At 44.7% G+C, this 22,921-nt stretch overlaps 1 protein-coding gene across 1 annotated transcript; it reads left to right on the top strand.

The window, feature by feature from the left end:
- The first annotated feature begins 55 nt into the window (after positions 1 to 55).
- Positions 56 to 22,913, top strand: mrtfba (myocardin related transcription factor Ba). Its single transcript, XM_083687532.1, has 17 exons — positions 56 to 175; positions 4,156 to 4,261; positions 6,588 to 6,827; positions 9,579 to 9,644; positions 13,130 to 13,185; positions 13,300 to 13,375; positions 13,621 to 13,782; positions 14,132 to 14,304; positions 14,769 to 14,909; positions 15,010 to 15,257; positions 16,034 to 16,181; positions 16,416 to 17,240; positions 17,342 to 17,470; positions 17,572 to 17,727; positions 17,926 to 18,063; positions 18,304 to 18,364; positions 18,746 to 22,913. Exons 3-17 carry the CDS (start codon positions 6,671 to 6,673, stop codon positions 19,252 to 19,254), a joined length of 3,045 nt encoding a protein of 1,014 aa, XP_083543658.1. The 5' UTR covers positions 56 to 175; positions 4,156 to 4,261; positions 6,588 to 6,670; the 3' UTR covers positions 19,255 to 22,913.
- The last annotated feature ends 8 nt before the right edge of the window (positions 22,914 to 22,921 follow it).

Raw genomic sequence — 22,921 nt, 5'->3', positions numbered from 1 at the left:
CAGACGAACATGATTACGTCACTCAATTTCATCCCGAACAGATCAGCAGGAGCCATTTTATTCCAGAATAAAACTTCGATCTCCAGAAAATTGAGAAAACATTCTCCGCGACAACGATTGCTGTGTTTCGGAGGCGAAGGGCACACGTCTCCATACGTCAAGGCTAAGGAATTGGGTAAGATCTTAGCGGTGCTGTCTTGTTTTTAGCATGCTAGCAGTTCTAGAATGTCTAGCCAGGTCTGTGCAGAGGTTGTTATTGATGCAGTCATGTGCATAAGGGGACAGGTTGTACTGCTAGCCATAAACTCCGTGTTGCTCTAAATCATGGAGAGATGACAAGGTGACAATGTTGTTGCCTTTGCTGGCAGCTTTTGACGCTGTCACTCATCATGCAGCTAGCTAACTTAAGCTGGGTTAGTGACAGGTAGCGCCCAGAGAAAGCATTTAGCAACAGCAATGCAATGACAAACATTCCTTTAATATTTTGATTGTGTCTGTGGTGATACCTGTCAGCAGTTTAGACAGTATTTGATACGTTGATGGTTGTAAATCCTGTAGCCTGAGTTGTAGCTAAAACAACATTCAGCCTCTGTACCCCTCAATAAAGAGATGATGGGTATGCTTCCCCCCCCCCACCACCTGTTAACCTATTCTATATCTACTTCATTATTTTGCTGTATTTCATTTGATTGACAGCTCCATTGTCTGTGGTTCGTTGAAATCACTGTAATTGATCTAGTTCAAACGTCCTAACCATTGATGGAGCAAATTAGGATACAATCAGTGAGACAGCCCAAAGAGGAGATTGAGAGGCCAACATCAAAGTGAAGTTGAGAGTGGTACTGTGACAGATCAAATGGGTCACACACACATACCTGTGTGTTAAACATGAGCTTCCATTCCATACATTACAATGAGCCCGTCCTCCAATTTCTACCTCGTCCAGCCTCCACTGTTTGGCATACTTTATTGTGATGATTAGGCCTTGTTCAACCAAACTGCTGGCAAAATGTTGCCAGATACTAAAGGTCCATTCCCTCCTCACTCCCATTGATCAAAGGGTTTGAATGGCCATTTGTCATCTGTACAGTATTTGGGTTTCACAAAATAATGATTGTTGTAGATAAAGTGCAGTGGATTGCCAGAACTTTGCCAGATTTTGATTTTTGTTGGCAAAACCGGTTGTGCATCAATCTTCTGAACCTCCACGTTCGTCACCACCCCATTAAGGCCAAGCCTTGATGCTCAGTGATCTGGGAACAAAAGTCTTTTGTATTTATAGACCGTCACGTACAGAGTAGTCTCGTTCCCAGACACTTCCACCTGGACTCAAAAGCCTGGGGACAAGGTTACATACGGAGTACTGCCTCACGTTTTCTCTGTCTGTAGAGGTGTAGGTCAAAGATTAGTTGTTCCTCTGTCCTGTCTCCCTTTGAAACAAAGTTGCTTCAAGTGGTAGCGATGTGCTTTGTTTTTGTATTGATATTGAAAGGGGCTTTCAAGCAGAAACCAGGCAGGAAGCAGAGACTTGCTGGGTGAGAGAATGGAGCACAGCAGACAGGCATTTTGTCAGTGACATCATCCAGAACTTGCCTTATCACCGGAAAAAGCTCTGATTATTGTTGGATCAGCCGTGGTCTATTTCAGTTCCAGAGACGCTGACTCAAATTGATGGGAACAATGACTGTTTGTTGATTTTGTGACTTTCTGGCTTCCTTTTCTTCACTCCTTACTTAGATACAAGGACTATGAAGCTGCACTTTACACACACACACACACACACACACACACACACACACACTGATCCCCCTTTAGTATTATGACATGCTATCAGGTGATGAAGTGTGTTTTTGTCTGCTGAGAGAGACCAGACCACCCTCACTGAACAGAGAAGCCTAGGGTGTTTACTTAGAAGATCCTGTGAATAGTTGTCCCTCTCTAGGGAATCTGAAGCCTATGTTATTGCTGCTGTGGCCTGGAGATGTTTTGGACCCCATAACAGAGAGGAGGAGGAGAGAAGTCTGTGTAGCTCCATCTTGTCATTCTTGTGGAGCTCCATGGGCTATTGTTGATGCCCTCAGCTGACCTATGACCTCTCCTCTGTAGTAATGATTAGGAAGGGGCACCCAGACCGGGCGGGTGAAACTATCGTTGTATGTTTGTTTCTGCTCATGTGATGTCTACAGGCCCCTCACCTGGTCTCTTTGATGCGTTAGAGAAATATGACTTTGCTATGTCAGGCTTTAAAAAAATGTTGTTTGGTTTCTAGTCCCCATCTTGCCTCTCTATGTGCTTGACAAAGACCTAGGTCTTTTCTGTATTTTCAATCTGACTTGTTACTATGTGGAAGCAAAGATAGTGGCTAGATCTCTGAGTGGAACCATATATGGCTCAGAGTAGAAGAGTCCTAATCAGTCTTGCACACCCTCATCACCCTAACCCTCATAAAACAATGGAATTGAACTCTGAACCATTGGACTCAACATAGCATTTAAACTGTCTTAAACTGTCTCCTATCCTATCCTTCTCCTCATCTTTCATCAGATCTTAAAGCACTCGACAGATAGAAATCATACAGCAGACACTTATTAAGGATCCTATCCCTTTTATTTGAGATGTGTGCAGATCAATAGAGAGGGATAAGGAGAGTGGCCACATAAGACTTCAGACTTTGCACCCAAGGACCTTACGTGTTGAGAACAGTAATATACTTAATCAAGGCTGAATGTAAACACCAAACCCATGTATGGGCTATCTCCTGAACCATCTACCATGAGGCCTAGCTAGCTAGTCTTACGTTGTGTAAGTTTCCCTTTGAAGAACACATGGTACTTGTTGGTAGCGCCTGTGGCAGAGTGGAACCGAGCAGAGCAGAGCAGAGCAACACGCAGGCTCGGCCATCTGTGCCTCTTTGGTTGTGTGCGACAGAGTTGGTATTTACCGGAGAGAGCCTAGTCATGCATGACGGTTGTTTCTCTCTCCACGGGTAGCAGGTACTGTACTTTCCTCCCGCTGGGACATATGGTGTGACTGTAAACAAACTTGGTGACCTCTTGTGATTGGTGGGACTAGGGACTCCAGCAGGTCTTTACTAGTGGTCTGGTTACCAGGCTTGATCCTGGAGAGGGCTACAGGGTGTGCAGGCTTGTATTCACACGTGGGGAGGCTGGTAGAGGTAGAAATCAGACGACGGGCCCATTGTAATGGATGGAGTGGAATGATACCATTCCTCATTCCACTCCATGCATTACAATGAGCCAGTCCTCCGATTTCTACATCCACGGCTTCCACCTTCCAGCCCAGCACTAACACACCTGACTATAATCAAGGTCCTTATGAGCCCCAGTACTCTGGTTTGACCAGTTAGGTTTGATCAGTTTGTTTCACTATGATATAAAAAAAAAAAATCAAGATTTGTATCTAAGGTCGGTTGTGGTAATTTAAGTGTGCGATATCGTCTTCTTTTTTTTTCTTTTTTTGGGATAGTGCTTTATTCTGCTGGTATTAGCCCCATGAACAGGCTGCACGGCTGTTTTGCAGGGCTTTCACCTTTTATTTTGATCCGTTGTTTGAGTGTTTGGCTGATTTTAACCTGTGCTAATGTCCCAGAGACATGCCAGCCAGGTTTCATTTAGCAAATGGGAGAATGAATGATGCCCTGCAGCTCTTGTTAGATTGATGTCCTAAAGCTGTGTAGCTTACTTGCCAACCTGAGGCAACTACTGCCCTTGGTCTGCTGGTCTGGCCTGCTTGTCAGTTGGAAGTGTTAGACGCTATCCTAGCACGCCCTTCAGTGAAGAGCCCCTCGTGTCTATGAGAGCTCGTCCCGCCATTGTCTCTCCCCCGGAACATCTGTGTTATCACCACAGAGACTGTGGCCTGTTTCCATAGTAACTGCTTGGGCACAGTAAAAATTATATTATCATGCAGCACCCTTATCCTGAGCCTCAACAACACCTCTGTTGTTTAGGGTTAGAGATTTAGTCCTACTTTTGGCAAGATAGTGACCGTCACAGCCACCATGCAAAAGTGTGCGCTCTGCTCTAGCTGTTTGACATATCCTGACAGTATATGTTCACAAGATCCTTGCTAATTCTGATTCAGTATTGGGTTTTGTTGAATGAAACTGCGAATGTTCCCTCTCTGTCTTCACAGGTTCATCTCCATGGCTTAGAGTGCTGTACAGCAGCAGGACCCAGGCTTCTCTCTTCTCCTTCTCCTCAGGCTTCTCTCTTCTTCTTCATCTCTTCATCCAGCGGAGGTAAACTATGTTATTAGCCTAGAGAGAATTGTATAAAAACAGACTATGAAGACCCATTCTTTATCACTAAATAATTCACTACTACTGTATGCCAGCCAGTTGTCTGAGCAGCAGTAGCAGGTACAGTGCATTCGGAAAGTATTCAGACCCCTTCACTTTTTCCACATTTTGTTGTTACAGCCTAATTCTAAAATGGATTACATTTTTTTTTCCCCTCATCAATCTACACACAATACCCCATAATGACAGCGAAAACAGGTTTTTAGAAATTGTTGCAAATTTATTGAATATAAAAAACTGAAATGTAACTGAAACTAAATGTTTTTAGAATAAGGCTGTAACATAACATAATGCGGTAAAAGTGAAGGGGTCTGAATACTTTCTGAATGTACTGTAGCTCAAATAAACAGCCCCGAGTAGAATATTACCATATCCCATTAACATGAAACCGTAACATAAACCTATGTTGTTTGTCTCCAGGGATATTAAGGCTGAATCTAAGACTCAACACCCAGCTTTTAAATGTTCTCTCTCAGAAACGCAACAGTAAAAGATAATCAGAGCAACTTATTGATCAGTGTGTGTGTGTGTACATACAAAAAATAAAAGAAAGTGTGTACACATGTCCACTTACTGTAACACAATGTAGTAGGTGAAGGTTAACTTTGGAATGTGTCGTAGATCGACTCCCCCTCACTGTAAGGTAATGTTAAATTCTGTGGAAACCCAGAGGTCTGATCACCAGAAGGACTGTGTTGGTTTAACCTGAGTTCAGTTACAGAGAGCCCAGGGTGATGGTAAGCCTGAAGTAACCATGGCCCTCAAGATAGAGCAGTCACATTTAATTAGATTTGAAGCATGTTTTCACTGGCTCCTGTTTTGGGGTTAGATTTTATGGTTTCAGACTGTGGCAGGAGAGTGCTTACTGAGAGAGTATAATGTTGCTCTGACTCTTGAAATATGACTGTGTAACCTAGGCCTACATGTGGGTTTGCTCTGGCTGGAACTGATGATCCTTGATAGATTGACAGACATTTATGTCAATGGAAAAGATGTAGATTGAGAGATTACTGTAATTGGTAAAATGATAACACTCAAGGCCACACAGTGCACAGTGTCAGTAACTAGTTTAATCTGTGAAAATATTCCAGGCTTCTTTTAGAGATTGTTGATGTAAGAGAGCTGTGTCTCTTGGTATGCCAAGCCAACATGGTGGAACAGTGGTTGTGTCCTGTGTTCACTCAACTGTGTGTGTGTGTGTGTGTGTGTGTGTGTGTGTGTGTGTGTGTGTGTGTGTGTGGGGGGGGGACTGTTGGGTCTCTTAGCAACTGCAGTTGTCGAGTGTTTTTTGTTCAGGGTTACTGTACCATGCCAGTTCATGTCGTTATGCAATAGATGAACAGTTTATTGATTATTTATTTATTTAAATTGGTTGTTGAAATGTTTGGCTTCACTTTGAGCCGATCAAAAGATGGCTCAAGAATAAAGAGCTGTTGCTTCCCGTGTGGAACATCAGGTTTCAGGTTCCGGTAACAACAGACGTTTGGGAACCGGTGTGACTGTGTGCCCATGGCATGTACATCTATCTACATATCGTATCTAGTGCAGGGGAGGCACATGGTAATGCATGGAATGGAATGAGGATCCATTCCAGTTCCTCATTCCACTCCACGCGTCAACCATTCTTAATTCCATTCCTTGTCCATGTCTACCTCCACCAGCCTCCCCTGATCGAGTGTAGCCTATAATCTCGTGTCCTTGGTTCTGTTTTTGAGTGCAGGGGAAATAAGGACGCCACAAGGTAGCGTGCCAATACCAACGTGTCAGGACTGTGCCACTCAGGCCTGGATGGATGTGGTTTGAACGGATGAATAGAATTGATGGCTGCACGCGGAGCAATCTAGCATATACCGGTTATGAGGCTATTAGGTCGCCATGGCTACCAAACTGTTTGTTTGCGCCCCAAAAAGTTTCCGTTCCCACTGTTAAACCACCATAATGACGTAATATTGAGCTTATAAGGCATTTCTGAACACTAGACGTATTCATCTTGTTACTGAGAATGTTTCTTATGACTGTGGGTTAAAAAATCAATCCACCCTCTCAATGAATAACAGCACTTCCAGATGGCAAAGCCTGACCACCGCCAGTCGGGTGAACAGTCATACCAACATGGGCATTATCTAGAGTTATTTGATCTAGGGTTAAGCACCCTCTTATCCCAGGGCGTGGTTTGGCATTGTTGAATGACTGTTTCCTTAGCATTTAAAGAACGTTTTAGTTTCAGACACATTTTAATATGATTGTCATCTCTTTCCCCATGCAGAGATCACCCTGACAACGTTGCGGGACGGTAACCCCGCCCCTGAAGGTTACCAGGGAGACCCCTGATTCCCCCCCTGAGGCGAGATGGAGCCCCAGGGGCTGCTGGGAGCAGAGGGTGGTGATTGTGGGATGCTGGGGCTGCTGGTGCCTAGTCCCCAGAGTGAGGCAGTCACCCACGAGCTGGAGGAGCTGTCACTGCAGCCCACCCTGAACCTGCCCCCACTCAACGAACGCAAGAACGGTGAGTGACATTGGTTAGAACACACACACACACACACACACACACACACACACACACACACACACACACACACACACACACACACAGCAATAATGTTGAGTTAAGCCTTACAGATCGATTCCCCTGGTCGTAACCATCTCTGATGTTTCCCAGTTGGCTTCACTAACCTGAGAAGGAGCTGTCATTATAGAAACCAGCTCTGTAGCATGCACGCTAACCATTAGTCAAATAGCAGTTGTTGTGTTGGCAGCTCTATTTGTCTGGCTATGACACTGATGAATGAACACATGATTGCTGGGTTGAGGAGAGCTTTAGAAATGGCCTTCTCTTTGCCAATTTGTAATCAGAGCTTAGATGGCTTAAGTGATATTACTCAGGACCATGACATTGATCACGTACACAGGAACTCCTGCTTTTGTATAAAATGATCAATGGTTTTGTTTTCTTCCACCTTTTATAGACAGATATTGATAGTCTTAAAAGCAGGGCATGTTTTAAAAAAGAGTGGTTGTGTAATTTTCTCCGGAGATAGAAAGATCCCCCAACACATACACACAAACTCCCCTTCTTTTTCCACTGCCTGACCCCTAACCTGTAGCCAACCACAGACTTCTTCAGTAAGCACACCTCATATTGGTGTCTGAACATTGCAGGCTTTATCAGGCTCTCATCATACCAGTGTTACTTGTCTTGGAGCTCTCCCAGATCTAAAGGCTGGGGCTGGTGTGTGAGAGGGTGAGAGTTGGAGCTCTCCTAAGTCTAGTGTCTGGGGCTGGGGCTGGGGCTGGGGCTGGGGCTTGGGCTGGGGCTGGGGCTGGTGTGTGAGAGGGTGAGAGTTTGGGGGATAATGGGGGGGGGTGGTAGTAAGTTCAAATAGTAGACGTGAGGCAGTGAGATGTCTGGGATGAAGGATGAGGCTTCACTTTCTGGCAGGGATCTACATGTATACTTATATCTTGGTTATTTACTGATGTGTTTGTGGTTTCTTGAAGGGTCAAAGGGCTTTGTCCTAAGCTCTATATTGTATTTATTCAGAGGAGCATGACACCAACCACCAAATATCAACATAGCCCGACTTCCAATTCATCCCTCCCACAAGTCCCTTCCAGTGAAGAAGTTGAGCAATTAGGAACCACAGTACTCAGGGGAGTGGTAAATTTGTCAAAATTCTTTGAATCCTCTTCAGAATCTCCCACCCTGACTGAGTTCAATCTCCTTTGTGTCATCTCAGCCCTGCGTAAGCCTTTGTTTACAGTTCAGTGTGGTTCTGACCCAGTTCGACCAGAAATCCCTCAGGGGTCAGTTTAGTCACCTGCTGGAATGTGATTCAGTCAAGCACACGCCCATGTCTGTCGTTCAGACTGTGTTTCTTTATGTGTTTCTCCTGCACCTATACTGCAAGGGTTAACATAAGCTGATGCAGACTCCCGCCTCTTGCTCACTGACTGGAGGTTTGCTTACGACGGAGGACAGGCACACAATTCACTGACTGAGTCAAAACAGAGAGAGTCAGAGAGAGTGTGAGAGAGGGAGGGGGTGGTTTTGCTACATGAGAGAAACGAAGGGAGAGAGAGAAAGAGTAAAGAGAAGCCGAGAGGGGAAGTAGAGTTGTTCTTTGAGAGAACAGTCAGGCACGTCCCACTCAGAGTCTCCTGGTTCTGCTGTCGAGTTCCTGTCTGTGTGAACTGACTGACACATGACAGTAGTCAGTCAGCAGCCTGTAGACCTAACAGAGCCCAGGCGGTAGACCCTGCAGAGCCCAGGCGGTCCTGTCATACCTGGCTATGGCTTGTCTGGATGTGGAGACCCTCCCTGTCTGCAGAGACAGATTCAGATCAGGTGATTCTCTCTCTCTCACCTTGCAGGGTGACATCATGGACACCATCGGTAGGACTTTGGATACGGTCTGTTTTCTTAGCTAATGCATGTTTGTGGTTTTAATGGTTCAGTTGATTGGATCATGGTGCATACGAGACAATAGCATAGTTGTGTATTTGATTCCCTACCCCACAGTATAGACCTACTGAATGAATGTGTACAGATATGATGTTTCTTTGATGATTGAAGTTGGGAGTGTGTGTGAGAGTTTGTTGAGTCAGGGTCATGTTAGGAGACTGTTTTACTAAGACTTAGAGATTTCATAATGATAATGGAGGGGATAAACTATGTGTGCAAGAGCTTGTTTTCTGTCTGACTGTTGTTTTTGTCTGGGTTAGTCATTTGGTTTCTCTGATCACAACATGCAACATTATTGCTGTCGATTTTGTAACTGGAAGGAAAATGCAGAGCTAATATGTAATAATACGTATGTATGCCTAATCAATTACCTATTGATAACTATTTACAATTAGACTAGAAACAATTCTGATAAAATTACAATTCCCCCTGATTTTGTCCTTTACAATTTTCGAAGGCATTTTATTTCAGTAAGTCAAGAGTGGAACAATCCATCAATTCTTAATTAATTGACTGGGAAACAGGAGGAAATCCCACTATGTTGCGTGATGTTGTCAGCTGGAAAGGAAGTGAGTCATGTTTGTGGCCAAGGTGGTCGGAGACAGTTTGTGTGAGTAGGATCAGTAAAAATCACATCCTGCTGTGAAATCTCAGATGCAATAGTTCATGACGAAAACACAAGCAGTATCTGTCTGAAATGACTGTAACTTATCCTCTTCCTCTTCCTCCCCTCCTCTACTTCCAGCTGCCCACCTCATCCACTAACCTGTCTTTTCCTCTCTCTCCCTCCAACAGTCCTGCAGCTGAGGCTACAGCAGAGACGCACCCGTGAGCAGCTGGTGGACCAGGGCATCATGCCATGTGAGTATGGGCACTGCCATGCTGCCACACTGCAGTAGAAGTAAGATGTTTAAGGTTTAAGATGAGTTGAAGTAGATACAGTGCTGCTTGAAAGTTAACCCTACAGGGATGGTCATTATTTTTGTATAAAATCTTAAAATGAACTTCTAAAGTCTTTGTCTAAACCTCAGTTCGTAATAAAGACATTACAAATAAAGGACACAAACAAAAACAATTATATATTTTTATTCAAAAACTCAGATGTCATGTGTGCAAAAATATGTGAACCTCTTCAGTCAATAGCTTGTGGCACCTCCATTAGCAGCGATAACTTGAAGTAAACGTCTCATATAGCCACTAATCAGTCTCTGACATCTGTTTTGAGGGATTTTTGCCCACTCCTCCTTACAGAACTCAGCCAACTGAGTGAGGTTTGATGGGTGTCTGGCATGAACTGCTTCAGGTCCTGCCACAGCATCTCGATTGGATTTCGGTCAGAACTTTGACTTGGCCAATCCAAAACACAAATTTTCTGTCTTCTGAGCCATTCTTTGGTAGAATGCTTTGCTTGAATGCTTTGGGTCATTGTCTTGTTGAAAGACCCATTTTCAGCCTAGCTTTAGCTCTTTGACTGATGGCTTGATGTTCTGTTCAAGAATCTCCTGGTATACCTCAGAATTCATGGTTCCCTTAATGATATGGAGTCGTCCAGGACCAGAGGAGGAAAAGCAGCCCCATGTCTTGACATTCCCACCACCATGCTTGACTGTTGGGATAAGGTTCTTTTGGTGGTTCACTTATTTTTGCACCTGCACTAATTTCTTTATAATTTAGTTTTTCTACTACACGCATGATTTCCTCTAAACCAACATATAGAATTGGTAAATATAAACCTGTAGTTATCTACATAACTACACAACAAAAATCTTTGATGTACAGGTATGCTTCAACTCACTTTAAACATCCTAACCTATATATCGAGATTGAGGTTATGTAGATATCTATCTACCTACACTCAACCTATTTATCTACTTCTACTCACCTCAAACATCTTAACCTAGATAGATAGATAGATAGATAGATAGATAGATAGATAGATAGATAGATAGATAGATGTCTACATAACCTACACAACAATCTTTGATGTACCGGTTTGCTTCAACTCACCTTAAACGTCCTAACCCATGTATCTAGCTATCTAGCTGTCTAGATACTGTACATAGGTTAAGATGCTTAAGGTTTAAGGTGAGTAGAAGTAGATATTGTGGAAGAATATACGTCAGTCTTCACACAGGTTCGATAGTGTGATCAAGTAAAAACGTCTTTATTAATGATACAGTTAATGACACGGCGAGGTACTGCATTATAGATCAATGATACCACCAGCATTCATCAAGGAAGGAACATATAAGTGATATGGACACAAATAATAAGAAGTGATTTATATTCTTTCATCTCCTTCCAGATTCACCTCTTTTGTCCTTTCCATATACAGAATCGCTGTTGGATTCTGGAACTTAATCCCATTAACCCAGGGAGGTGTAGAGGCATTTACATTTACATTTTTTACATTTAGCAGACGCCTTTATCCAAAGAGACTTACAACAAATACAGTTGTCTAAGTAAGTGAGTCGTCTATCTATTAGTCACCATTTTAATTGTATTTATTTACAGTAGAGAAACAGTACAGGGAGGATGAAGTGTTCTTCAACCAAGCAGAAATTCCCAGATCAGGATTATAATTATTGTACTTAGCGGCTTCGCTCTTAATCTTGTCAAGCAAATTAGAGATCTTCTCATTTTCATCAGGAATGTAAGTACAACATTCAGCACTGATTACAGCACAGTTACCTCCTTGTGCAGCCAAAGTGTAATCGAGGGCTGTGCGGTTCTGTAATGTAACGGTCTGAATTGTTACCATCTCAGCAGTCAAGCCCTGTAGGCCTTCTGCTGTATCATTAGCTAGTTGTTGTTGTCGTGACACTGCCATGTTAACCGACTGCCATGCCAATTTCTCAGTACCATACCAGGGGGGAAGCGATTGCAAAGAAATGTTCAGTCTCTGAGATTGCTCTCTTAGATCGAACTGGATTGGAGGAAGGAGGTTTAAGCAGTGTACGAGCGTGAGGCACAACATGAGCAGTGGAACATGATCCTGTCCAATCTCGTGGCAGCCGAGGATAGGTTTTTCTCCCACAGACAAAGTAGATGTCGTTCCAAGTGTTCACGCCATGTTTTACCCATAGGCAGTGGGAGTGAGCAACTGTCAACACATTTTGTAGCATTACAAGTAGTGGCACCTGCAGAAGTAGCATTACAGGATATGGTCACATCACATAAACTCTTACCCATCGGTTTATTCCAACACAATGTTGCTACTACAGGGGCAACATGAACTGCAGGAGGAGAAACATAGAACGTTCTTTCACTGTACTTAGGGTTAGGGTTAGGCATATAGCAAGAATTAAACATTGTCATTTCTCCTGACTCATTATGGATTCTCACCACCATGTCTTTAGGCCTAAGCTGGGCAGGAAAAACATTCATGGCTCGGGCTATAGGACCTTTATGCTGAATCTGATGGCTACTCATTCTAGCACTTGCATAATCATGACATTCGAAAACTGTTTCTTTGTTATCTGGGATGGTTGCCGACAAAGGTTCTGTGATTGTTGCATCATTACCATCCAATAGAAGCATAATGTGGCAGTTCTAATCTGTTAACACTATGTTCTAATTCAGTAGGCATGTCCAAAAAAAACCACCATTCTCTACATTTTGATAGTGCAGTTTAACTTACCAAGTAAATCCCTGCCTAAATAATCTCAAGGGACAGTTTTCTGTGAAAGAGAATGCGTGCTGGTCAGATAATGGGCCTAATTCTTCACAACTCAACGGTTGAGACACAGTGAGGTTGTACATTATAGATCAAGGATACTAGCAGCGTTAACCAAGGAAGGAACATATAAGTAATTGGACACAAATAATAAGAAGTGATTATGTTCTTTCTTCTACTTCCACAATACATAGGTTAAGATGTTTCAGGTTTAAGGTGAGTTGAAGTAGATGTATAGGTTAAGAGGTTTCAGGTTTAAGGTGAGTTGAAGTAGATACATAGGTTAAGATGTTTCAGGTTTCAGGTTTAAGGTGAGTTGAAGTAGATACTGTACAACATCAATACTGCCACTCTGCTACACTGCCACTCTGGCACTTTCCATGTCCAGTGGTACAGCAGGGTTCTCCCCTGGTGTTATCAGACCACTTCAGTGTAGTCAATACTGTAGGTTGGGCTGAGAGGGGAACCTGGCTCCTGTCTGCACTCATAGCTCACATGAACATAATCTCCCTGGCAGCTGGTCTCTGCTGTATCTCCATACTGTATGTTCATCTGATGTGTTGCCTGAGTAGCTGCTCAGATGGAGAGGCATAGATGAAACGAGAGTTGTTTGTTTGTGTTTATGAAATGTGTCCGTGTGTGTGTGTGTGTGCAATCGTTTCCTCTGCAGCTTTGAAGAGCCCAGCGGTGTTCCATGAGCAGATCCGCAGTTTGGAGAGAGCTAGGGTAAGACAGACACACACATGCATGCACACACACAGACCAGGCGTGAATAATTGAATTCTTCTTAATCCATGTATCTGGCACATACATCTCACTTCTCTTTCCTCCCGAACCCAGACAGAGAATTTCCTCAAGCACAAGATCCGTAGCCGTCCAGAGCGGTCTGAGCTGGTCAGAATGCACATCCTCAAAGGTAACGCACCAGGAATTAGATTGGTTTACAAAGACCCACAGTGCTTATGTTGCAAACACTCTGGCACCATCTAAATAGTGTACAGTAATATATCACAATGCTTATGGGGCTCCATCAGCCAATGTATCATTATAGTTGATTAAGATTGATTTGTGTGTGTGTGTGTGTGTGTGTGTGTGTGTGTGTGTGTGCGCGTGCGTGCATGCATGTGTGTGTTCTTGTGCGTTCGTGTGTTCGTGTTCCAGAGACGGGAGCGGAGCCCTCTCTGCAGGCCACTCAGATGAAGCTGAAGAGGGCCAGGCTGGCTGATGATCTGAACGAGAAGCTGGCCCAGCGGCCTGGTCCCATGGAGCTGGTGGAGAAGAACATCCTGCCTGTGGAACCCAGCGTGAAGGAGGCCATTATTGGTAAGACCTGGGAGACCAGGACCTATGACTGAGATACAGAGAAAGAGAGAGAGAGATTTACAGAATGAAAGAAGAAGAGGGAGAGATGGAGAAAGAGAGGGGTACATATACAGTGAAAGAGGATAAGAGAGAAGGAGAGTAGAAACTAAAAGACACAATCCTGTGGCCAGTCAGCACATACATCTCATCAATTGTCACAGGGATAGTTAGAGGAACTGAAGGAGGGAGAGAGAGAGGTTGAGAGACATCACCCTGTCCTGAGTTGTATCCCTTTTTTAATCTTTCCCCCAACCATGACCGTTGATTAATATGCTGACTCTTTCCACTGTTTCCTGTGTTGGTCCCTTAGTGGGTGAGGTGAACTACCCCAAAATACAGGACGTGTACAGGTTTGATGAGGACAGCGGAGACGCCCTGTCGCCAGAGCAGCCAGCCAGCCAGGAGTCCCAGATATCAGCACCCTCCCCTGGGGAGCCCCGGGCCCCTGAGGCCCCCTCTCCACTAGCTAACATCATTCTACAGGTACAGAGTATGACTGGCCTTCTATGACTAGCCTTTGGTACTTACACAGACAGGTTGAGAATCTCTCCAGTGAATACAAATAATTATTGATGATAATACTTAACCAAAATGTATATATTAATTAAGATGCATTAATGCAAACCAGGAGAAAACTTGTATATGTTTTACATTAAACAAATGTTTTAACACCTTAGCTTGCTCCAGGTTTTGTGGAGTGAATAAATAAATGTAGAAAAGGAAAAGGGTTAGGGTAACCCTAACCCTAACAAAAATGAAAAAAAAAAAACACCTGAAACATTGGTGTCTTTCCACATAAATGTGAAGTAGCAAGAAAGCCAGTGGGTTCGAGTTTTTTTTTTCCTTTTCTAAGTTTATTTATTCACATTAAACATTTAACAACTGTTCTCCTGTTTCTTTCATTCTCTCTCTCTCTCTCTCTTTCTCTCTCTACCTTGCTACCATAGCCCTTCCCTGTTGTCACCCAAGCAACAGCAGACTTCCTCAAAGCTCTCTCCACCAACGAGCAGCCAATCAGTCGCCTTGCTGCCGCCCCTCAGCCAATCACCACTGTCGCTCCTTCCAAACCAGGGCCAACCTTAGTGAAAGTAAGCATCATATTGTACATGCATAGAAACACTATGAATCTCTCCACCTACAGTCAAATCTGACCTGCTTGTGTTTACATTGACGTCATTCCTCTCACAGCAGAGCCAGCCTAAGCAGCCATCGGAGAAGAGCCGCAGTAAGAAGGGCAAGGAGCCCAAGCCCAGAGTGAAGAAGCTCAAGTACCACCAGTACGTGCCCCCGGACCAGAAACAGGAGCCCAGTGAAGCCCCCATGGACGACTCCTACGCCAAACTACTGCAACAGCAGCAGCTCTTCCTCCAGCTGCAGATACTGAGCCAACAGCAGCAACACTACAACTACCAGACCATACTACCTGCACCCCTCAAGTATGATTATATATGATGATTAGTGTAGTATGATTTTCACAATAATCAGCACTGGTGGAGCAACTACAATCTGTTCATTGAGACTGGAAAGAAAAAAAAAAAGTATCATGATAGAACACATCCTTTTTTCTGACAAACAGGTTAATATAATCGCTTGAAATGCTTTTAATGTGTTAACAACCCTTTTTAACTAAAGATCATTATTTGTCTACCTGGTGTTTAAAAGGTTACAAGAGAACATTTTGTGAGTTGGAATGTACCTAAAAAGCAAACCAAATATTGTTGTTTCCAATTACCCATGGGGCCATTAGCGAGTTTCCAATAACAAATCCTGTATAATGATATTAATAACCTGCAGGATGTTGTTTCGGCGTTTTCCATAACTTCCTCTAGTGACAGTTGATCCAAGCTCCATTTGAACTGTGTCAGTTATTGTTAGACTTGTGCATTGTTCCATTGTGCAGAGGAGCCTGTTGACTTCCCTTCAGATTGGTAACACATTCCCCCCCCCCCACCCCCCCTTTCTCTCCACTCTCCCTTTCTCTCTCCCTCACCTCTCTGTTCACCATTCTCCTTCACCTACCACTCCTCCACCTCCTTCTCCTCCACTCTCTTACCCTTCCTCCATACTTCCTTCCTTCCCTCCCTTTCTTCCTTCCTTCCTTCCTCTCCTCTCCTCTCCTCTCCTCTCCTCTCCTCTCCTCTCCTCTCCTCTCCTCTCCTCTCCTCTCCTCTCCTCTCCCCTCCCCTCCCCTCCACTCTCTCCCTCTCTCCAGGCCTGTGGCTGATGGTCAGAACAGCGGTGCCAACGGTCTGCCAACCTCCATAGTGGTGTCTCTGCCCAACCCTGCCCCAGTGCGCCCTAACAACAGCCTGTCCAACCGCAAGCCTGGCCAGCTGCCTGCCAACCTGGAAGACATGAAGGTGAGGGGCACTAGTCAACCTCCATCATCACGGTCATGTTTGACACCATATCCCCAACAAGACTTGGTGTTCAAGCCTCAAGTCCATTTGAATATTGGCTCTCTCATCTTGTTGTATTTATGGTGGATTTAGATAGACTCAATTACTTTATTTAAGTTGGAATAGCGTCTTGGTGTTCAAGGTAAAACAAAGAGAAGGGTTTTTGACTTTCTAAAATTATTTGCTAAAATCCAGGTGGCAGAGTTGAAGATGGAGCTGAAGCTGCGTGGTCTCCCTGTGTCAGGAACCAAGATAGACCTCATAGAGAAGCTGAAGCCCTACCAGGAGACTCCCAGCACCCCAGCCCCTGTCTCTGGCCCCAGCCCTGGCCCTACCACCCTCTCCACCCTCCCCATGGAGGTCAGCTCCTCCCCCACACTCCTCTTACATGCCCAGCAGGGGGCACTAGAGAGCATGAGCGCCACACCCCCAGTGTCTCCAATCCCATTGGACCCCTCCAGAGAGGATGCAGGAATATCTGAGCTTCTCTGCTACCCCCAGGGCGTGAGCCCTGGGCGGGTAGGTGCGGGGACGGGGTTCGGCCCAGTCCCGGAGGAGAAGGACCGGAAGCTCCACGAGAAGGAGAGACAGATTGAGGATCTGATGAGGAAGCTGGAGCAGGAGCAGAGGCTGGTGGAGGAGCTGAAGATGCAGCTGGAAGTGGAGAAGAGGTGCCAGGTGGGACCCATCACAGACCTCACCTTACCCACTGCCCTCACCCCCAACTCAGTCAAAATGGAAGGCAGGGTCCGATCTAACTGCTCAGCCATGGCCACCTCCACCCAGGGCCCCCAGACTCACCTTCACTCTCTCCCTACTGTGGTGAAGCTGGAGGAGGCTGTCTCTATGTCTGTCTCTGCCCCCAAGCCGGCCCCCAGCCTCCCCCAGTTCTTCATCAGCCACCAGGGGGTGCCCCAGACCCTGCTCACCACCCAGCCTGGCACACAGATCCTTGTGCCTGTCTCCCTGCCCAGCACGGCCACCACTATCCAGCTGCCCACATCTACCGTCAGCCTGCAGGTACTGAGAAACTCTGTATGCAAACATTTTGGTGTATGCAAACATTTTGGTTTGGTTGTTTTTTTTAATGTTTTCTTTTTAATGTCACCCTTCCACCCTAGCCCATCCTCCAGGCCTCGGGTTCAAACCAAGGCCCAGGTCTGATCCGGTCTTCTGTTCCCCAGCTGCAGACCACAAAGATGGAGATGCCTTCAACCCAGCAGTTAGCCAATCACAACCACTTATTACAGGTGAGGGAGACCTCAATAAGAGTAACTGGAAACTGACCTGTATGATCTGTTAGAATGATGAGAGGATTTTATATTAACCACCTCTGTATTTCTCCTAACAGACTGTGACAATGTGCAATAGCACTGGGTCAGGGATGGTGAACAACCACATTAGGCCCGAGATGCCTCCCCATTGTTTCCTAAGTAGCTCCCCAGAGAACAGGGTCTCTCCCCGGACTTCACCCAACCACATTCTCTCCAATGGACCCATCAACAAGGTGAGGTTTTTGTCTTTTGAATGGAAAAAGATTATCAAATGGGCGTTTGAAAGGGTGTATAAAGGCTTAGGCTATGTCAACAAGCTCTCCTATATTACATTTGGTGTATAGCATTGGAGTCCACAATGCGTGTTGGTCTGTGTTTGTGAAAGTTGTTGATGTTGTTGTTGTTGATGATGTTGTTTTCTTCTCTTCCAGTCCCCGTCTCCGTCCCAGCACACCTTTGTCCTGCACCCGTCCTCCCTGGTCAGCCAGCCCCCCAACAACAGAGAGCCCCCCCGCTACGAGGAGGCCGTCAAACAGAGCCGCAACCTGCACACCAACAACCTTGTACAGGTAATCACAGACACCTTCCCGTTGGGACCATATATACTGAATTGCAATGTAATTCGCTTTCGATAAATGGCACATACAAAACACTGTTACTGTCGTATTATATTAGCAATAGTTCGCTAGTATGCAGCATACAAAGTAACCCATTCATTTCTGAAGCGCTCAACCCCAAACCTTGGGAGACTACTCACCATGCTGTTGGTCATGCAGTTACCGCTCATTACCCTGTTGGCTCGTTCACAGGTTCCCACGGCAACCAGCCAGCAGATGGACGACCTGTTTGATATTCTGATTCAGAGTGGAGGTGAGAGCCCGCAGCAGTGGTACTTTTTCCCTGGTCTGAAAACAAGCCGTAGCACATAGTCCTAGTTAAGGGAAAGCTGAAGTAGGAGCCAGTAACACCATTACATACGGCCTTTGTATACAGTAGGCCAGGAGAGGCTGGTGGAGGTGGAAAACGGAGGCAGACAGGCTCATTGTAATGCATAAAAAAGGAATGAGGAATGCTATCAAGCACGTGTGTTTGATACCATTCCTCATTTCATTCCATGAAGTTCAAAAAGCCCGTCCTTCGATTTCTACCTCCACCAGCCTCCTCTGGTATAGGCAGCCACCCTCACATATGAAAGCCTGTATTTCAATTCAATACAGCAAATGAAACGTTATGTAACTTTCTGTCCTCCAGAGATCACTCCCTTCATACAGCAAGACTCTCCATCTCTCATCAAGACTCTCCCGGTCACTGCCAACATCACCACCCTACCCGTCAATACTGCCCTCTCCAGACCCCCTCCCCAGATCCAGGTGGCACCCCCACCCACCCTGACTCCCACCGCTGACCCTCTCCCCAGCCTGGCCTCCCTGGCCTCCGACAACCAGCTGGAGGCCTTCCTGGAAGACACCCTAGGGGTGGGAGTGACCCCAGGGTCAGACTCCCGCACTCTGGGCCTCATTGAGGAGCTGCAGTCCCAGCTCCTGGAGCAGCCCTACTCCCCCATGGACACCTCTGAGCTGTCCTTCTGCGACTCCACCTCCCCCCCCTCATCCCTCAACATGGGCCTGTCCGACACAGCCCTGGACAACATGGAGTGGCTGGACCTCACCATGCCGCCGGGTTCCACGGGGGGGCTCACGCCGCTGGGAATCCCCTCGGACTTCCTGGACACGCATGACCTGCAGCTGCACTGGGACTGAGGGGTGGAGGGGTGGATGGACTGAGGAAGAGAGGGAGAAAGGAATAGAGGAACTGAGAAAAACAAGGGCAGAGGGGCTGAGTTAGAAGAATGAGAGGAGAGGAGGTTCTGATTTCAGTTGTCCTCAGTACTATAGTGAAGCAGACCAAGAGAATCTCTCTGCTTGTCAAATGATGTCATCTATGGGGAAACTCCATCATCCAGTGCCACGGCTCGTGATGATGAACCATGCCACCCCATCCAGAGATTAACCCTTTAGAGCATCCCTCTCTCTGTGGCACAAGTCATGCAGTCATGGGGATGGGCTATCTATCCCAGAGTGGTATATTAGAAGAGTGGTGCCAGTTAATATAGGTCCATGTAGCTTCCTGGATAAACTTCCTGATTTACCCAATATAAATTTTTTTATTGGACTAACAAACCTGTTGGTTGTCTGGCTACATGCTCCGTTGGTACAATGTAATTGTACTTGTATTTGACATTGGCCAAAATATAGTAATGAACCCCTTCATTGGCACCACTCTTCCCTATAGAGCACTCTGATCTTTCCACTCTAGCTGCTGAACTGATTCAGATTGGATTCAAATGCAACTGAAGACATGGTTCAAATGCAGACCGACCATCACTCTGGTGACAGTTGTCATGTGCATGCCTTGTTTTTTTTAAACTGTAAAGGGAACATCACTGATAAATACTTTCATTTTAGTTTTTGATACCATATCATACAGTCTGACAAGAAGAGGTTTTAGAGAAAATGTAGTCATATACCGTACGTAAATACTCTGTAAATGTCTGTGAGGACTGTTATTTTAAGTAGGACATTCAGAGGTGTTTCGATGGCCACGGTCCTGCTGTAGGTTTGGCTGAGTCGGTGGTCCCTGAGCCTCCTTCACCTCAAGCAAGGAAATGTGAATCACAAACTATTTCTAAGATGAACAGTCAGTTGAGATGATATGGCCGCTAGCTAGTTCCTCTGTGGAGAACCTGCCGTTCTGGTCCTAGTGCGTCCGTCTGAATGTAATTTAGGTGAAGGTTTTACATTGTTGGCAGCTTTATCTTATGAAAAGACAACTGACGTATCAGTGGCGAGGGAGCAACTACAGCATCACACGGGTACACACAGGTGGATGTGTGGATGTGCTTATGCCACAGAGAAAACATGTTTAATGGCATGACCTCTTTAGAGAAGGGGTGTTATATATCTGATCTCTGTCTGTCCTGAAGTCAAATCTCTGCACTTTGTCTCTTGTGTGTCTCTCTGTGTGTGCATGTCTGTGTGAATATGTGCGTGTGTGTGTGTGTGTGCAAGTAGGCATATGTCCCTTTTTGTCGTGCAAGTACGAGTGTGTGTGAGAGTGAGGTGTTTTGTTTCTGTATGTGTCTGCATGTTGTGTCCTTGTGTGTATTTTCTGTCTGTGTGTCTTTAATGCATGTTTGTATCCTTGTCTGAACTTGGGCTATCTTTCTGATATTTCATTGTCATCTCTGTCTTTGAGTTGGTTACAACTCATTTTAGAGAGTCATCTTAATTTGAAGTTTGACATCCATATGTCAAAATACTCAATCAAGTGAACATGTTAACCTTTAAAACAGGTTTTTGGCTTTCAGACAAACTTTTGAAGTCTGTTCAATGAGTCCTATTTGGTTTATGTGGTCAAAACGCACAGACACCTCAGTGGTGTGACCAACATCCAGTAGAGTGGAATATTTGTAAGCGGGTAGCTTCTGGTTTAGCTAGCTACTGTTTAGTTTATTGATTATATGGACTACCTTACACTTTGCTTTGGGTAGTCTCACCTGCTATAACATGTCACTATTATCATTATTATTATGTTCCTATTATTAAATATCTCAATCCAAATATTATTCTAAATATTGTAGAAATTGATGCAGACTTACTGTACAGCACTTTGGAACACAATGGCTTTTGTTTCTTTGTCATTGTTTCAACCGTCTTTGAACAATCATGTCTGTGCATTGTATAACCACAGGAGTCTGCTTGTGTAAGCAGCACATTCACCGGCAATAGAGGGCGCTAAGCTCTCACCTGAAGCTCCTCTTCATTGGTCGGCTTGTTTGCGCAAAGGGCAGTATTCAATCAAAGTCTGTCACTGGTGTTCCAAAATAACTGATTATTCCTGTGCTAGGAGTAATTTAATCAAGCAAAAAAAAAGCAACTCAGTGATTTTCATTGGAATATCCTGTGCAATAGCAAAGAAAAGACAAACTTGCAGTATCCAGCGTACCTTGCCTGGTCAATGGTTTTCATTGAATGGGTTCCTGTGTCCCACTCTGCCTGTCAAGCAAGTCAAACACTTCTACCTGTTGGGAGGGAGTAATGCCAAATACTGCACATACCAGGGGAGGCTGTTGGAGGTTAGAAATCGGAGGACGGGCTCATTGTAATACATGGAATGGAATGAGAAATTGTATCAAACACTACCTATCTACCTCCACCAGCCTCCCCTGGCACATACATACTGTAATATGTTATCATGAGGAACCAAATGCTTGTTACTGTATTTTCTTTGCAGTCTGTCTCTGGGCATTGTTACTTTTCCAAGGAGGTTGTTTACCCCATGGAGAAGGGTAGAGAGAGCTGGCACAGTCATTTATCAGACCCAGAGTACTGCCAAGACCATGTTCCCTAACCATGGTTGTCTTTCTGTGTCTGGTTTAGGGCTATTAAGGAAAATATTTGTTTTTCAGTTGTTGACACATGGTGAATATCTATCATTGACACATTATTTTCTATTCATCACAATTTGTGTGTGTGTGTGAGTTTGTAATGGTTTATCTGTATACAGGCCACCTAAGAGAAAGATTTAATGTATTTCTACCATCCGTTTTAAATGTACACAAACCTCTTGGCTCAGCCCAAAATACCTGTGTACAAAATGTACATGTGTATACTATAAATGTGGCAGTTGGGTTCTACAACCGTTTAATTCAGAATCACGTTCAACCTGTGTACAGTAGGCTGCTCTTCCATTGACCACAAACCATATTGGTTATTGATTAGCCAGGGAAGGTGAAGCAATAAGTCAAGAGGCTGATACTCTGACAGTACTGTATATCAGACCCTGCCTTGATCCTGTGACAGAGCCTTTTGAACAAAGAAATACAGAGTCCTAGATATCAAAATACAGAAGCTTCAATTTAAGCTTTTCACGTCAGATAACGTAGGTGTCTCTGCTACAGGCACACAGACAGAGGTGTTGGTATTGGCAGACCCACCCATTGACATTGTTTCTGTGTGACTCACTCTGCGAGATGTGGCTTTTCCTTGTTGTTCTAAATGTTGTGGTCATTTCCTCTTTCCTTTTAACTTAAATAGTGGACCATGAAGTCATGAATGGAATTTTAGTTCACATGCTAAATTTACTGAGTTAGAATTGAACTGAGGTCCCCCCTGGTTGTATCACTTCAATAGTCAAATAAGACGTTTAGCTGTTCAGGCTTTCAGGCTATCCTCCCTGCCATGACTATAATCATCGTTTGTATGCCATACGTTTTGCACATTGTACATATTTATATAGATGTAATGCATATTTTTATACATGTGTAGCACATCCATGAGCTCTATTTTGTAAATAATATTAAAGATGTATATACTGTATGCCTTTATGTGTCAATAAAATGTGGTGTATTGTGAAAGTGGCAGGTTC

Source organism: Argentina silus, assembly GCF_951799395.1.
Source record: "Argentina silus genome assembly, chromosome: 16".
Taxonomy (NCBI): Eukaryota; Metazoa; Chordata; class Actinopteri; order Argentiniformes; family Argentinidae; genus Argentina; species Argentina silus.
The sequence above is the reverse complement of the archived record's forward strand: the minus strand, read 5'-3'. Positions and strand labels throughout refer to the sequence as shown.